The following is a 17,569-nucleotide window of genomic DNA, read 5'->3' on the forward strand; positions in this document are numbered from 1 at the left end:
ATGATAAAAATTTCATTTGGGTACAGTGTTGTATGACCGCGCAATTGTCACTCAAAGTGCATCAGCGCTGAAAGCTGAAAATTGGTCTGGGACTGAGGGGGGTTTAAGTGCCCAGTAAGCAAGTGGTTAAAGGGTGGCATTCCTTCTCCATTCCTTCTCCATGATCCCACTGCATGTAGGAATGTAGCCACCCCTCTCTTGCTCTCTCCTGAGATGGACTCAACACTATGGGATTTGTAGTGTGTATAGAACAATGTTTCTCAACTCCAGTCCTCAAGGCGCCCCAACAGGTCATGTTTTCAGAATTTCCCTTCAGATGAAACTGCTGTGGTAATTAAGGCAGCAAAACTGATCAAATCACCTGTGCAAAATAATGGTAAGCCTGAAAACATGACCTGTTGGAGCGCCTTGAGAAAACACTGGCATAGAGCAATGCACATGACTACAAATAATGAAAAACAGTTCTACAGGCCAATTAAGTAGTGGACATACAGTATATAGATTTTTGGAGAATAATAATATCATTTATTGACAAGACATGTAATTTAAACTGTGCCTACCCCATGGGTCATTTGGAATGTCAGTTGGAACCATGTTCAATAATACTGACCAATTAATATAAACGCAAATTATTGTGAATTACAATAGCTGATAAAACTATTTACATTTGTTTTTAAATTTTAAAAAAATTATAATAATTTCAATATCTTGTTTTTGATGAACCTGGACACATTTAATTTAAACTGAATTTGTAGTGGTCTTAAATATAAAAACAAAAAAGTATTATATTGCAGTTTATCAATTCTTTAACGTAGTGGCTGCATTATCTTTTTTTTGGTTTATTTTTCCATTTTCCAATACAGTAACTTCTTCATCTTCCTTTAACAGACCAACCTACCCCGCCCCTTGCCCACTGGTCCGCACTCACACTGGTCTATAAAGTGAGTTCCCAGGCACACTTACATCATCACCTCTGCTAACTACCGTGATCCCCGCTCTGGTGCTCAGTCATCTATGGAGAGTGATTTGGCACAGACCACAAGTGAACCAAGCCCGAGACCCACCTCTTCCAAGTGGTACTGGGCAAGGTTCACTTACCTGCCCCGAGAATGATACACGGGACTTGCATCACACAAATAAGCCAGACCAAGGGTGTGAACCATGCCCCGGCTCAGTCAACACAGTCAGTGTGAGTGCACTCTTAGGTTTACAGTGTTCATTTTCACTGTGGACCGTATCCATTTTCTCCCCATATGAGCCTGAGAATGTACTCTGTCTGAACCACTGATAACATTCCCAAGACTATATACAAAATATGTAAAACTTGCATTGGTAGCAGGCCAAAGACAAAAATACGTTTTTTTTTTCTGAATTATGTCCCATGCTTAAAGTTTAAGTTGACCTTTACAGAAAATCTGTAGGGTGAACTTACAAATGACCCCCCTTCCCTATCCTCCTCAGTCCCGTGATCCCTGCTGCCAAACGCCAGGATGCCGACTGAACGGTCCGGGGGATTTGAAATCTCTACGGCTTAATATCAGGTTTTGTTCACCCTACAGATTTTCGGTAAAGGTGAACTTAACCTTTAAGATGTAGTTATGGAAAGGGGGCCTTCATTGCAGCCAGTAGTATGTAGAGGTGGGCCACTCTCTTTCAGAAAGCAAGCAGAGTTCAGGTTCATTCACTCATCACCCAATCAGCTCATATACCAATGCCTAGTTTTTGGCTAAGCTCTTTATCTATGACCTGCTGAGGGGTAGCAGAAGTAGGACAAATAGGGGGAGATTTACTACAACTGAAGCGCCGTTGTGCAGAATAACCAACCAGCTTATAACTTTAGCTTGTTCAGTTGAAGTGGAAGCCCATGCAAAAAGTAAAATCCCTGCATCTATAACCACAAGCATTCTAAAACTAACCTCCCTAGCCCTATAAAGAAAAACATTTTTGAAGCTGCTCTGACCTGATCCCACACGGAGCTGTCAGCCGCTGCATCACGGTGTAGAAGGGTGCAGAGGACACTGGCTATGTGTGACATCACTTCCCACTTATTTCACAGCAGTCGTCGGCCATGTCCTTGCAGAGCATCTGCCGCTGGGGATCAGATCGGGTTCAGAAAAGGTATGTTTACAATTTTCTTCTGTACAGGGCTAGAGAGGTTAGTGTTAGATCGTGGTGTCTAGAGATGCAGGGATTTTAGTTTTTGCATGGACTTCCATCTAAGCTTTGACAATAAAAGCTAGAAGCCAATTGGTTACCAAGCACAGATGCACCAGATTCTGTGTGCTCCAGTTTTAGTAAATCTCCCCCATAGTGAAAGTTTATAGTGTCTTTAGAAGAGGATGTTTATACGGATGGTGCCTTATGGTTTTGAACTAGGTGTACATAATGGAACGTGACCGTTTGTGCTGGTGGACTCCTTTGAAGTGTAAGTCACTTTATCGGAGTGGTTACCTTCATCGAACTCTGCGTCGTCTTCTGTGTGTTGTGGGAATGGAAAGCAGTTTGTGATTTCAAGCCGATCGTCGACCACAAGTCCAAGCAGAACGCCCTGCACCACTTCGCTTCCATGGCCCTCCTCCTGATAGTGCTTAATGATCTTCAACACCACCTGCCAGGAGACAAAGCGGGATATGCTTACAGTGCTCAGGAAAAACACACAATTAGTGCCTAATAACAGATGAAAAACACACTTGAGTCATTTCCCCACACTGATCATTAATGGAGGAATCCACTGCTTGCTACCATTAATGATCAGTGGGATGAAAAGAATCAAATTACTCTAATGAAAAAAACTTATAAAGTGATAAAACTATAAAGAGATACAGACAATATTGTTACATTTCCACTCCTCGCACCACCAAAAGACAAATTCCACTTTTAACCCATTTCTACAACAATCAAGATACTGCAGCCTTTCCAACATGTTGCTACTAGATTCATTTCATTTAATCCTTTGCTCATATGGCAAGTCACAGGCCAAGCTACCTTATTAGGAATGTTCACATCATTTCACAACAAGTCAAGCAGTAATAAAGAGCCGCCTAGCTCCCTATACACATATTAACTTGCATCCTGACCTGGCACTGCATACCCGACCATAACGACTGGGCCTCTGGAGAAGATGCAACTCAAAAAAATGGCGGAGGTGGAAGGGTACCATATATTTTCTGTGAAGATGCGGATTTTGATTTGCATAGGTGTGAACTAGACCTTATCCACTGAACATGACAGCCAGGCAACTAACATTCCAACATTAGAAATGGCAGCCCTGTGCATGTACTTATTACTGGATTATACGCAAATTGATAGTATGGGCATAAACCAAGTGAGGATATAACTGAAAAAAACACAATAATAAAAACAGACAATTTTTTAACTGAATGATAAAGGAATATCTGGGCCCAGTGAACTCATCCTTAGTGGGATCAGAAGGATTTTCCTGTTTTTTAAATTTTGGCACACAAAATTGGCCATATTTGCTAAAAAGGGTCTTGTATCTCTAGAGCGGTTACAGAATCTACGTTTAATGTAGCTCATATGTCTTTTTCAACCTGGTTTTCAAGTTAATGAAAATTCTGTCTATATGGTACCATAAGAAAAAGACTTCTGGTCTGGAAAAAAAATAAAAACACACAAAATACAAGGAGGCATAATGAAAACTTAACTGGCCACATCTCAAAAGCCAGCAAGATGTAATGATTATGAAAAGGTGTAAATGTGTCAAGACATGAAAGTGGTTAAAATTGTTTTTTTTTTTTTTTCCCCAGAAAAGGAAGAATACATTGAAAGCAAGTCTACAACAAAAACAGATGAAAGTGAAAACAATCATGGCCTCCAGCAAACTTCAAGAGTGTCAGTGATAGGAAATATGTCCAGAGGAGCCCCGCAACGTGGCGGGTAACAGAGGTCTCATCTATTGGCGCTAGTCATGCAAGAAACGTTTCATTCCTAACAAAGCACTATTGATTTCCATGTCTGTGGGCGCTCTAGCTATGAAAATGGATTTCCATTCAACCTAGTTGGAAAAACACTCCATGTTGTGATTCTGTTACACCGATGAGTTTTCTAATACTACAGTCAACTCTACAGATAATCACAGTGTGCTCTCTGCTTGGTCGACCTTTAACATTAAAATTAAATGTAGAGTTTCCAGATGTCAAAATCAAAATAAAAAGCCATGGAAAAAAATTTTTATAGCAAATTTGTCAACATGTGAACTGATAATAGGTGCCCACTGCCCATAAATGAACATTTGGAACTATCCTAGGTCTGCCAACTGCCATATGCAAAGTGACACTTTCTTGTCCTAAATGCACAACTTCATCCTAACAAGAGCAATGTACGAGCTTGCTGGCCCTATCCAGAGGCTTGAGCATATAAAAACAAGGGGTCCCCAAACTTTTGACATTCCAGGGACAAAGAGGAATGGTCTAGGACCACACATAAAATACAATAAGAATAGCTGATGAGCAGAAAAGGTTGGGCAGATCACAAGTCAACGATCACTGTACCCAAGTACCATAAAAACGTAAAGCATAACTCTTTGTTGAATGAATGAATCCCTCTAAATATCTATAGATCTCTAGAGATAATATATATATATATATATATATATATATATATATATATATATATATATATATATATATATATATATATATATATATATATATATATATATATTTATTATCTCCACACATACACACACCCCCCTGTGTGATCTACATACATTGCAAGGATTATAACAACCTTTGTTGCAGATTACTACCTTTAGTCATTCTAAAGAAATCTCTCCATTTCTCTGTGCCCATATGGGAAATGAATCTAATGGGAGTGGTTTCATAATTATCAATCAGCTATGGCACCTACAGGGCACTAATGAGGCCTGCATGCCTTTGGACATGTTCCTATTGGGAGTATCTCAACAAAAATTGTGTTCCAGTGGATGCCTGAAATCCGACTTGTATATTAGCGCAGACTTCTGGGGAAAAAAAATTGGTGCGTCAATCACAGAAGCAGGAAATGATGTTTCTAGGGAGTGCACTGTACACAGAACTCCTCCAGATAGCCAGATTGCATTACATCTTCAGAAAATTACCCTGGCTGCAGATTAAAAAGGAAAACAAATTTTTACTAACATTTAATTACCGTATATACTCGAGTATAAGCCGAGATTTTCAGCCTCTTTTTTGAGGCTGAAAGTGCCCCCCTCGGCTTATACTCGAGTCATCGCTGTCTGTCTGCCCGATCAGCGTGTCGAGCAGACAGACAGCGGCCATTCTAGGATTCAAAGGCCGCGCCTCCGTCTCCGCCTTCGCCTGTGATAGGCGGAACACTGAATTTCCCAGCAGTCTGTGTTCCGCCTATCACGGACGTCCTCTCATCCTCGTCCGTAGTATGAGGATGAGCGGACGTCCATGATAGGCGGACCACTGACTGCTGGGAAATTGAGTGTTCCGCCTATCACGGACATCCGATAGGCGGAACACTCAATTTCCCAGCAGTCAGTGGGAAATTGAGTGTTCCGCCTATCACCGACGGAGGCGCGGCTTTTGAATCCTAGAATGGCCACCGACGAAGAGCTGCGGGACGGGCCGGGACGCGGGACGGACGCAGGCCGGACGGACACAGGCCGGACGGACACAGGCCGGACGGACACAGGCCGGACGGACACAGGCCGGACGGACACAGGCCGGACGGACACAGGCCGGACGGACACAGGTAGGCTGCACGGACACACACACACACACACACACACACACACACACACACACAGATGCATGCACACACAGGGATGGATGGACACACACGGATGCATGGACACACACGGATGCATGGACACACACGGATGCATGGACACACACACACACACACACACGGATGCATGCACACACACAGGGATGGATGGACACACACACACACGGATGCATGGACACACACACACACACACACGGATGCATGGACACACACACACACGGATGCATGGACACACACAGGGATGGACGACACACAGGGATGGACAGGCATGTCTCACCCTCGGCTTATACACGAGTCAATAATTTTTTCCAGTTTTTTGGGGGTAAATTGGGGACCTCGGCTTATATTCGGGTCGGCCTATACTCGAGTATATACGGTACAATATGACTTGTATGGCAATTATATACACTATAATGTTTATTCTTTATTTGCTATTTTTTTCACGAAAGTTGTTAGCCTTTAATTTTTTTGTTATAGTTTTTGTTGTAAAAGAGGCCAACCTAAACTAGTGTGATATTTAACACTTTTATAAAAGGAATATCAATATCTGGTTGGATGGATGGAGTAGCAATTCTCAATGTGCTCATTAGAAATTTTGGTTCTAATTTTGCCCTTCGTATGCTTCATTCCTGAAAATAGTTGGAAGAAGACGAAGAGCCACATTTATAGCCATCTTTGGCCGAAGGTTGGACACTCCTGATATAAAGTATGGGGAAATACAGATGTGCCAATTATCAGACTTGGTATAAGACTTTCCGTAAGTAATTAGGGGGCTCATTATTGAAGTACTATCACACTTCTATGGGTGTAAAGATCTTGAATGCTTAGATTGGCTTTAATGCTTCTTATTGCCACATACATTGTAGAATTTTATTAGGCTCGGTTCACACAGGGGCGACTTGTCCAGGCGACTTCGCCGCCTGACAAGTCGCGCCCCATTCTGTACTACGGAACCGTTCTAATAGGAGCGACTCAAGTCGCTCCGACTTAGAAAAAAGGTTCCTGTACTACTTTTGCGGCAACTTCGGGCGACTTGCATTGACTTCTATACAGAAGTCGTTTTGCAAGTCGCCGCTGAGGTTGCGGCAGGTCGCGGCGCTGCAAGTCGTGCCGTGTACTGTGTGAACCGAGCCTTACATTTTATTTCAATGCCATCATTTAATTTCTCTGCAATTTTATACAGCTCTGGCCCAGTAATTGAAGGGTAGGTTAGAAGTGTGGGCACTGTTTTTTTTTTTCCTATATTAAATAAAAACTTTTTCCTACTTCAAAATTTTAGCAAGCAGAAGGGGAGCTGCAGTCTGCAACGGACATTCATGTACAGATGCAAACATTTCAGATTTTACAAAGTGTTTGTAAATATACTGAAAGTTGGCAACCCTGGTGAGCAGCGAAATATCTCTGAACTGACGACAGCTGCCTCGTGCTTCCCACCAACTATAGACATGCCTGCATATCCAACTGCCCTCAAGGAAGCAAATCATCAACCTGGCAATTTTATTTTAATGAGGACCAAAAGAGGAGAGAGGTACAGGCAAACAGGCATCACAACATCACGGATCGTCCTGTGGGATAACAAAAGCAATTATGAAAGGCTTTCTAACTTTACTCATGACTTCCCCAGGAGCTGCTGGCTTGCAGTTTTCCTGCCACCACTGTCATGAGATCAAGTCAACCCAGTTGCCTTCTCATCTCACATTTTTGGGCCGCTTAAAGTGACACTGAACTCTCATTTAAAAAGAAAAAAAAAATTCTATTGAAGTATTTTTTTTTTTTTTTTTTTTTAAGAATACAAAGTCTTCAAATCTCCAAATTCCCATTTTTTGCTGCTGTGAACAGACATCCTATCAGAGGGTGGCTACGTTCATTTTCCATAGTTCCATTGTATGCCAGAACACATTCTCTTACTCACTCCTGGGATGGACTAGGGCAGGGGTCACCACCTGTAGATCAAAGCCAGGTGACTGGTAGATCATGGTCTAGCCTTGCTGACCCACCATCCCAGAGCATCAGAGTGCAATGCAGAGGGACTACTTGGAAAGTTGGAGCTGTAGTAGGGAGCCTCATAAGCTGATGCCTCCCCTCTAGTGCCGGTGTCGTGCTGAATACTGTCTCCCGTCGGATAGTGTCCGCCCTGTACTGTGCTTGCGCAGTACGGAGGACAAGGAGACACCGAAGGTCTCCAAAGATAAACGGTGCTTGCACACTTAATAGTACCATCTGCCCCTCTGCCCTGAGTCTAGGTTGAAGCCTCCCCATCCAAGTGGACAGAGTTATAATAAAAATTTGCAGAGCGAAGCGAGGCTGTGCCCGAAGCATGGGCAAATGAAGCAAGCCTGTGAGGGGTCCTGTTACTAAGTGCTGTTTTACATCATCTATGTGCACTTGCATGGTGGAGCTTGAACCTGGAATCCGGGTAGAAGGTACTATTAAGTGCACAGGCGCCATTCATCTTCGGAGACCTTCGGCATCTCCTTGTCCTCTGTACTGTGTAAGCGCTGTGTCTGAGCAGTATGGGACAGACACTATCTGAAGGGGGACAATTCTCAGCAGAACACCGTCTCCTGTCCCATGTGGACTGATACAAGCTGCACTCCACCTCTTATCCTGGCTAGAGATACTATACAAGACCCTTTTGGTTTTCAGAGTGGTGCCAGCAGCAGGAAAGAGGAGATCTTCAGGTCAGTGTGAAGCAATACACTGGGCATATTATAGAGCTGCTTTCACACCAATTGTGCTGCTGTTTACACACACCGTGGGTGCAGTGCACATGCAGCTTTCCTGCGCTTAGACAGACTTCTATTATATCCTGCAGGCTATAATAGAAATATATGGCAAAGTGCAGTTAACCCCCCCCCAAAAAAAATAAAAAAAATAAAAGAGTCACAGATGCTCTACACCTGTGGTGCAGGTACACCGCAGCACATCAGTGTGAAAGCACCCTTATAGGGGCTTAGAACAGTAAAGGTTCATTTAAATTTGTAGTCTGGGGAAGGATTAAAACCCCATAGTTAAGATATGTTTTTACCACCCCCCACCCCAATCCTTTAGCTGCAGTAGCCAGAGGTGTACACATGTCACAGCCCGAGTTATATGCCCTGTCATGGTTGTCAGGTGTAGCACCTGCCAAGCATGACCCATTCAAGTGAATGAGGCCACTTTGGAAATGCCCAGCAACCTTGTGCAATACAGAAAACAAGGTTTTTGTTTACAGAGGACATAGCAGCGTCAATTGCTGGAATTCACAATGTTCTTATAAAACTCTTCCTCCATAGGATAAAGTATTGAAAACTTTTTCGGAGGAATAAAACAGTTTATCTGGGTGTTCCCACTCCGAATACATAAGCTTTATTTAAACCATAAATGGATAGTAAAGGCATGAACCAATTGAGGAGGCTTTAGTGAACCCAAACCAGAAGAGGGCCCATCGAATGACTGCGCTGCTGGGAGTAAAAATGTGGAACGGTCCAATTCAGCGAGAGATTGTACAAACAAACCTTTCCTGCGAACCTGATCTTTACGTATTAGGTTCTTTGGAAGAGGCGACAGCAGCCTCTTTCTGGTCCCCTGAGAGAAATTGGTCATCTCTAGCCCCTTGTTCCTCAGCGCGAGGGACCGAAGCAAATGGACGGGGACTTGTTACGCTTAGTCCCACTCTGGGATGCGATTAAGCATCAATATTTTGCTCCAAACTAAAATGGATTTAGAAAAAAGCTCCTTAGTAATATACACAGGGGTTGCAGTGTTAAGCGCAGCTGCAACACTTGCCCCCTCCTGATGGCTCACTCTGGCCAGCCATATTACTCTCAAGGGGAGGATGCCATCTTTACTGAGATGGTTCTAGGCTTCTGTGCATCTTTCTAGAGCCCCGTTTGAAGCGTTTCTAGAGCCCCGTTTGAAGCGTTTTTACCCCCCCCCCCCCCCTCCGACCATAGCCTGATGCACAAAGCAGAGGTACTACCAGAAGGAATGCATTCACTTGCTTGAGCAATAGTCCAGCTCCGTTGCTGCTATTAATGCCCAGCCTGATGCAGCAGTAAATGTGTCAAAAAGGAATGCCTGTGTCACCAAACCTTTAATATGTCACTTGCTTGTGTCCCTCCACAGCCTGCAACAGCAAAAATTGTGTTTTGTAAAAACACTCCTTCCCGCGCTGGAGGATGCCAAAGCCGCGCTAAGCGACCCCCCCCCCCCCCCCGCCCTCTTTTTTAAAAAGAGCTCTTTCCAGCGCGAGCGACGATCCTCTTTCCAGCGCCAAGCGCCTTAATACCAAAAAGTACTGGATCTTGGGGTCCAGCTCTCTAAAGAGGAGCGTTACAGGCAAGACCTCATTTCTTCGGATATGAGGCCCGGGTACCATTCAATTCGGCCTAAGAGACACTTTGAATGGATCCGGCTGCATGGCTAGCCCCAGCAAGGATTGCTCCAGTGGAGCTCAGCACATCTTCACTCGTGACCAACACCTTAGACAATGGGAAAAAAAAAAAAAACACAGGCACTCCCAGCAGTGGGAGGGGTTATATAGGGAGAGAGAGTATATTTGTCTTAGGGCATGCCAGTGTCCATCACCTGAAGGTGGCATATAACCCATAGTAACTACTATGGCTCTGTGTCCCGTGATGTACGATAAGAAACAGATTTTTACATGCAAAAAAAAAAAAAAAAAAAACACACTGCTCTAGTGCCGATGTGGTTGAAGACCCCAATTCATTTTCCAGTCAATCATTCCCATATAAGCCCCATTCTACAGAGGTAACCTTTTAGCTGAAAGCAGCTTTTGCATATGTTTGCAATGACCATCATCAAACCTGGTTACTTGAGTTGTAAGAACCCATTGTAGTGTGTGTGGCAAGACTACTAAAGCAGCACAGCATGTGTAAGCAAATATCATCCCATACTAAGGGAAATGTATATAATGTGATAAGTGAAAGCATCAGTCTACCCAAGAAAGATACTGTGTGCCTGCATGTCAGGTTGGGGAGGGTGCGTGTAAATGGAGCCGTGCAATGCTCATTATACAACCGCTGGAAAGGCTTTCAGATTTCTCACTTCCTGTGACCTGCAATTCAAACCCGACACTCGCCTCCAGCAGAGCTGAAAACAATGTGCTGCACAGGCTGTATGCGCTACAGGCTGTGAGATGAGAGCTATACGATTCTATTATAAAAGAGCCCTTTCACACACTATGGAGCTATTAAAGAAAGAATCAGTTAAAAAAAAAAAAAAAGCCATGATATTGCAGACTATCAGTCATTAGATGTGGTGGTTGCATTCGTTTTTCACCTGGTAATCCCATGAATAACACCTCCAGTGGCTACATTTATTTCTCCACTCTTAGGAGGGAACCATAGTTGTCACACAGGCTGGCCGTGTTCATCTCTCCTATATTGCTGGGCTGATCAGATTAGTTACAAAGATTAACTGAATTATAGCACAATTGCCAGCGTAATAGTGAGGAAAAACCAGGAGCGAAGGTATGCATTAGTCAGTGAAGCCACACAATCTCTAACACTAAAGACCCGAGGAGAATCCCATAGCATAAAATGGAGAGGTAATGTCTAAGAAACAAAACGGGGGGGTTAAAGGGCTCAAAAAAAAAAAAAAAAAAAGGGAGGGGGGTTGGTTTATGGTTTACACACCAGATCTGAGGCAGGGTAGCTTTTTTTTTTTTTTTTTTTTTTTTAAGCCTATGACCGTATTTTATTGCAATGCCTTATATATAACATTTATGAGAGGTCCAGGGTATGAGAGGATTTGTTAGTGAGATTCATTTTTGCTTTAACTAGGTCTGAAATGATTTCAGGGTCTCGTAATTCAGATTTTTGAAGCGCCATGCCAAAGATTTGGGTGGTGGTTGAGAGGGCTGCAATTCCACACAGATTGCATGGTCCAGTAGTAGCAACATGGCCAATCCTTGCGTCAGAGACCATAGGCAAAGGGGTATGCATTGTCAAGAAAAAGTTGATTCTAGAGTATAAATCATGGATACAAGAGTGGTAAGCGTAGTCCTCATTTTTGGGGTGTACGATTCTCCACATATCTAGTAGTTGGCGTACATGTAGGGATTTCATGAGCTTCTTGTGGGCTGCTAAAGGACATATGGGAAAAAAAAACCTCCCGACGTATCCATAGATGGCTCCAAAGTTAGGTGAATATCTCCACCCAAAACTTCTGTGAGCCCTTCGAGCCTGGACAGGAGAGAATCCAAAAGGATATGTGGTCAGACTTAAGGTGAAAGTTTGTTGCAGAGTAGAGCCTTTCGGGGACCTGCTTCTGCATTGGAGTCAGAGGCTAAAAACTGCCCCGTTAGGGCCGGTTCACACAGCGAGGTGATGCGAGGCGACACGGCTCGCCTCGCCTCGCTCCCGCAAGTCGCCCCCGTTCTGTACAATGGAACCGTTCTGAGAGGAGCGACTCGAGTCGCTCCGACTCAGAAAAAAGGTTCCTGTACTACTTCGGGGCGACTTCGGGGGCGACTTGCATTGACTTCTATACAGAAGTCCTCTGCAAGTCGCCGCTGAGGTCCCCGCAGGTCGCGGTGAGGCAAGTCGGAGACGCCTCGCCGCGCCTCGCTGTGTGAACCGGCCCTTACTGTATTGGAAAGCAAAACGCTTGTTCCTTTAGATTTGGAAACTTGGGAAGTGCCAAGGTGATCGGTATGAAAACTACTTCTCTGCAGCTTTGGAGTTTTGTTGTACCTTACTTTTTAAATTGCAATTATGGGTGCCCTATGAATGCTATCCAACACTTTGTGGCACCAACTGAATATAAACTGAAGTTGTGGGATTGCTCAGTCGCCTTTCATCTGCTATCAGGAAGCAAAAAAATTAAAAAACGACATTTTATAATTCTGGTTTCCATGCACATTACTTTACTTTCACTTTTTAATTGACGAGGTTCAGTGAATATGACGGCTTCACTTTGCAGCACCTGTGAAATGTCAGCAGAACTGCTAAAAGCACATGTTCCAGATCCACCGGTATACGCAGGGTGTGGGGTTTCCAGCTTTCCATTAATACATCTCTATGGAAACACCATTTTAAAAAAGGAGGAAAAAAAAAAAAACACACTATATGGCCATCACAGGCAATTTCTTAAAGCAGGTGAAAAGCTTTCCACTCATACATTTCCCAACAATGCATGTACGATCTCCTATTGTGTGCAGCTAAAATGCCCCAATTTCTGTGGAGAGGAGAGGTCCAATTCTTAGTGGATGGGAGAACTGGCCGATTTGGTGTTCCAATCAGTATTATCTCTGCTCCTTACTGCAGACTCACAGGGCACAACTATGGAACTGCTTAAAGTGGAGGTCCACCCAAAAGGGGAAACTTCCACTCATTGTACTCCCCCCTCCGATGCCACATTTGTCACTTTGGGGGGGTATCCTGTTCCCACTCCTGGGAGCCTCAGCCGTGGGTATTGATGTCACTGCCCAGGCTCCCTCCTCCTCCCCCTGACCAGTAGGAGAGCAGAGCGGACCCTAACATGCACAGTAGGGTTCCCACGTGAAGCCATAAGGATTCACTGCCGGGTTCCCTTCCTTGCAATGGAGGCGGCATGCACCTGACAGCTGATGGAAACAGCTGCTGTGCCCACATCGCTGGACTCCAGGACAGGTAAGTGTCCGATTATTAAGTCAGCAGCTATGGGCAGCTGCTGCCTTTTAATTTTTGCAGCGGTGGGCGAACCTCCGCTTTCATTTCAGGAGCTGTAAACTCAATAAAAGAATACTGCATACAGAAATAACTGCTCCTGTTGTCACCCTGATAAAGCTGCTGGGATTTTAATGTGCAGTCATTATACTGCACTATTTATCCATCTATGTAAATAGAATGTTTGTTTGACAGAGCAATGAATTATAGGAAGCGTCCCCATGGAAACATGTTACAACTGTTGGAATACCAGTATGTGCTGTCATCCAACGATCAGACCAACTCTTCACCGCATATTTTATATTTTAATTTATGTTTGGAAATCCATAACTCATGACATTCAGAGCAAAAACTTCACCCTGCCCCTCCAGATAGCCCAGTACAAGATTGTAACCAGAGACAGCCCATCTGAAAGGACTTGCTGTCCTCTCAAGAGAACCCAAGTTTGGAACAATTGACCCTATACATTTTAGGCTGTGCCTATACTTTAGTGGCTGTTCTGAATATACACTTAACATCCCCCATAGTACATCCAGATCAGGGTTCTTCAACCAGGCTTCCTCCAGAGGTTGCTAGATAAGTTCCCACTGACACCATTGGCCTTTTTAACCATCTGTAAGGTGATAATTCTTCCCAATGACCATCATACTGATGTATGAGGAGTAGGGCTGCAACTAACGATTATTTTCATAATAGATTAGTTGGCAGATTATTGTTTCGATCGGTTAAGAACCCTAAAAAAAAAAGTGTGGTGTCTAAATTAGTTAATATGTAAGGTTTAAAAAAGGCAATTTATTCTTAAATATCTCTATATGCAGTGGTAAATATAAATAACCAACTATATGGTTAGGGAGCAAAATATCTAATCTACTCTGAGAATGACAGAAGAGATATACTGTATATATTAGAGGGGATACATACTATTAGAGGGGGGGGGGGATGTACTGTACATAGTATATACAGTATATGTCCTTTAATAGTATTAGAGGAGAGATATACTATTAAAGGGTCAATCTGGTAAATATCAGACTCATTAACTTTAACCCCCATTTTGTTACTGGCCGATTAATCAATGAAATTATTAATTGATTAATTTTATAATCGATTAATCGACAACTAATCGATTCGTTGTTTCAGTCCTAATCAGGGGTCATTTTTAGCAGTGGGTTCTCAAAGACCGGAAAGTTATTTCAAGGGTTCCTTTGTGTTGAAAAGGTTGAGAAAGGTTGATCTAGAGCAAGCTGTAGAGGGTGGCCACATTTCTTCATATAGCAGGGATCACGAAGAACGAACGCCTGGTACCCCTGGTAGAGGGGTGTAATGAATTAGATGACACAGGATTTTTTTTTTTGGGGGGGGGGGGGGGGGGATCCAGAACCTGCATAGTTATAACCTTTCGTTAAGGCACTACAAATTTCTGGATCTAAAAACTGTGGTGAAACTGTACAGACCTGAATTGTTCTTTAATTCTGCAATCTAAGCAAAACATTGCAAGCCAACAAAGGCCCCAAAGAACCTCAGTCCTTCGTTTGCCAATAGTTGACAGAATGCCAACACCCTAGGGGGAACATCTAAGAATTAAAAGTAAAAAGTAATTGCGGTGGCATATCTATGCATTCACGTTTGTTGCCAAACGGGCAGGCAGTAAACGGCATGGAGAGTTGAGTTAATTAAGCTAATCACCAATATTTGGTCCAATGAACAGACACAAAGTCAGATCCGATGGCAGCTGTTCCCACTGCTTACACTAGAGCAAGACCCTGCGTGTAGCCCCCGGGTCTTGACTCAGGAGTTCTCTCTACTTGGGCAAAGTGGAAATTACAGTCACAAGAAGATACACACCGTCCTCTGGAGCATCAATTTACCGTCATCCATGTTAAAAATAAATAAATCAAAAGCCTCCTTTAAATTACCCAATTATGCTTAATTACAGGCAGAAAAAAAAAAAAAAAAAAAAAGAAGAATTCTGAGGGGGTGATGTGCGTTAAAGGCCACAGAGGAGGGAAGCCGAATGCAACATGAAATGAAAGAACACCGATGGATGAAAACAAATGACCCACCATCTGAGCCATGCCTGGAATAATTGCAGGAACCAAGTCCAAAAACAAAGACTACTCATAACTGCTTTAAACCAGACGGATGTACAATGTAAACTTTTTATATCACATCAAATGAAGGATGATGCACTTGCACTACACAACCAAATGTCATGTTTAATATGTTATCAGAAAGTAGTCGGGACCATAGAAAAACACACTTCTCTGCAGTTATTAAAGAGACTCCAATCAAAATTGAAAAGTATGCCTTACAAATGTATATAGAGGGCCACAGCCGAGTCTACCTACTCAAAGCTTTAGTTCAGTGGTCTCCAAATTACAGCCCAGGTGTGGCCCTTTGCTGGAGTTTTTCCCGCCGACGCCGGGGGGGGAGGGCCTCCCCCCCCCATGCCTCCCGCCGACGGGAGGGCCTCCCCCCCCCCATGCCTCCCGCCGACGGGAGGGCCTCCCCCCCCATGCCTCCCGCCGACGGGAGGGCCTCCCCCCCCCCATGCCTCCCGCCGACGGGAGGGCCTCCCCCCCCCCATGCCTCCCGCCGACGGGAGGGCCTCCCCCCCCCCATGCCTCCCGCCGACGGGAGGGCCTCCCCCCCCCATGCCTCCCGCCGACGGGAGGGCCTCCCCCCCCCCATGCCTCCCGCCGACGGGAGGGCCTCCCCCCCCCATGCCTCCCGCCGACGGGAGGGCCCCCCCCATGCCTCCCGCCGACGCCGGGGGAAGGGGGCCCCATGCCTCCCGCCGACGACAAGGGGGGCCCCATGCCTCCCGCCGACGACAAGGGGGCCCATGCCTCCCGCCGACGACAAGGGGGGGCCCCATGCCTCCCGCCGACGACAAGGGGGGGCCCCATGCCTCCCGCCGACGACAAGGGGGGGCCCCATGCCTCCCGCCGACGACAAGGGGGGGCCCCATGCCTCCCGCCGACGACAAGGGGGGGCCCCATGCCTCCCGCCGACGACAAGGGGGGGCCCCATGCCTCCCGCCGACGACAAGGGGGGGCCCCATGCCTCCCGCCGACGACAAGGGGGGGCCCATGCCTCCCTAATATGTGGTCAAAGCTTAAAGTTTTACTAAACCCAGGAGCCTGCATTCACTATATCTGGTCTCCCACAGTACACAGAACATGGAAATGCAATTTTAGTAAACTGCTAAATGCCTTTTCTCATCAGCAGTATATGGCAGTCGAGACTTCTATCCGTGTCTGGCCAAGCACTGGTTAAAGATTGTAGGAGGAATTTTCATTCTCCTCTTACTGTCCTATGAGGCTGCATGACCTCTGACCCTCTGCCTGGACAGCGCTGATTGGCCCTGTGTGATGATCACATGCACCCTCTTTAAAAAAAAAAAAAAAATCTCTAGCAATACACACCAAACTGAGCATGGGCAAAGTGTGCCTCTAGGGCTCTGTGCGATCAGCAGATGGATTGAGGACAGTAAAAAGGGGAGGATCAGAGGAGACAGGATCAAACAGCCTTTTTACACAATGTAGAGGATTAACCCCTTAGGTTCCACAGCGAGTATAACAAGCATGATTGACTGCATATAAAGACTTTTTACTGTTGTGAGTTTAGTAACACTTTAAAATGAAGCTAGAAGTGGTTTGGCTACCATACACAGCTGCATCAGGGTTTGCACTCTGCAGTTTTAGTAAATCAACTCCAAAGCGTATGTCATTTTTACTGAGTCCCGTGTATTAAGGGACACACTACGCAGGTTCATATTTACAGAGATCCGACCCACAGCGTCCCATGTTTGCTGGTATTCCGCACCACAAGTACTCTCTCATGTGCAGTGGTGCCCCACAGAAGTCTATGGGGCTCATCTTCCTGCATCTCCCAGCAGAGAGATAGAGGTAGTAGAGCCTCACAGAAGTCTATGGAGCTCTGCTGTGCAGGTGCAGCCAGGACATAGTGAGGACAATTCAATCCTATGTGGTGACAATGACATGGGTTCAGTGTATTTTAGAAAGATGCACTGCAACCCCACCTCAAGTCTGTGCTTTGGTGTAGACAGGGCACACAGAAAACAATTTGTGTCCCAGCAGCAAGCCTGCATTGATCTGTGCAGATTAACATACGGAATCACCACCAACCCAAATTTCTTA

At 44.8% G+C, this 17,569-nt stretch overlaps 1 protein-coding gene across 1 annotated transcript in view; it reads right to left on the minus strand.

Annotated features, from left to right (window-relative positions):
• EIF3H (eukaryotic translation initiation factor 3 subunit H) overlaps window positions 1-17,569 on the minus strand; it is a 223,500-nt gene that overhangs the window by 156,651 nt on the left and 49,280 nt on the right. Inside the window, exon 2 of the mRNA XM_077493241.1 lies at window positions 2,452-2,608. Within this exon, the coding sequence (XP_077349367.1) occupies window positions 2,452-2,608 (157 nt within the window). The remainder of the gene's footprint in view (window positions 1-2,451; window positions 2,609-17,569) is intronic.

Source organism: Lithobates pipiens, unplaced genomic scaffold (assembly GCF_037356315.1).
Source record: "Lithobates pipiens isolate NorthernLeopardFrog02 unplaced genomic scaffold, aLitPip1_a1.2 Scaffold_19, whole genome shotgun sequence".
Lineage (NCBI taxonomy): Eukaryota > Metazoa > Chordata > Amphibia > Anura > Ranidae > Lithobates > Lithobates pipiens.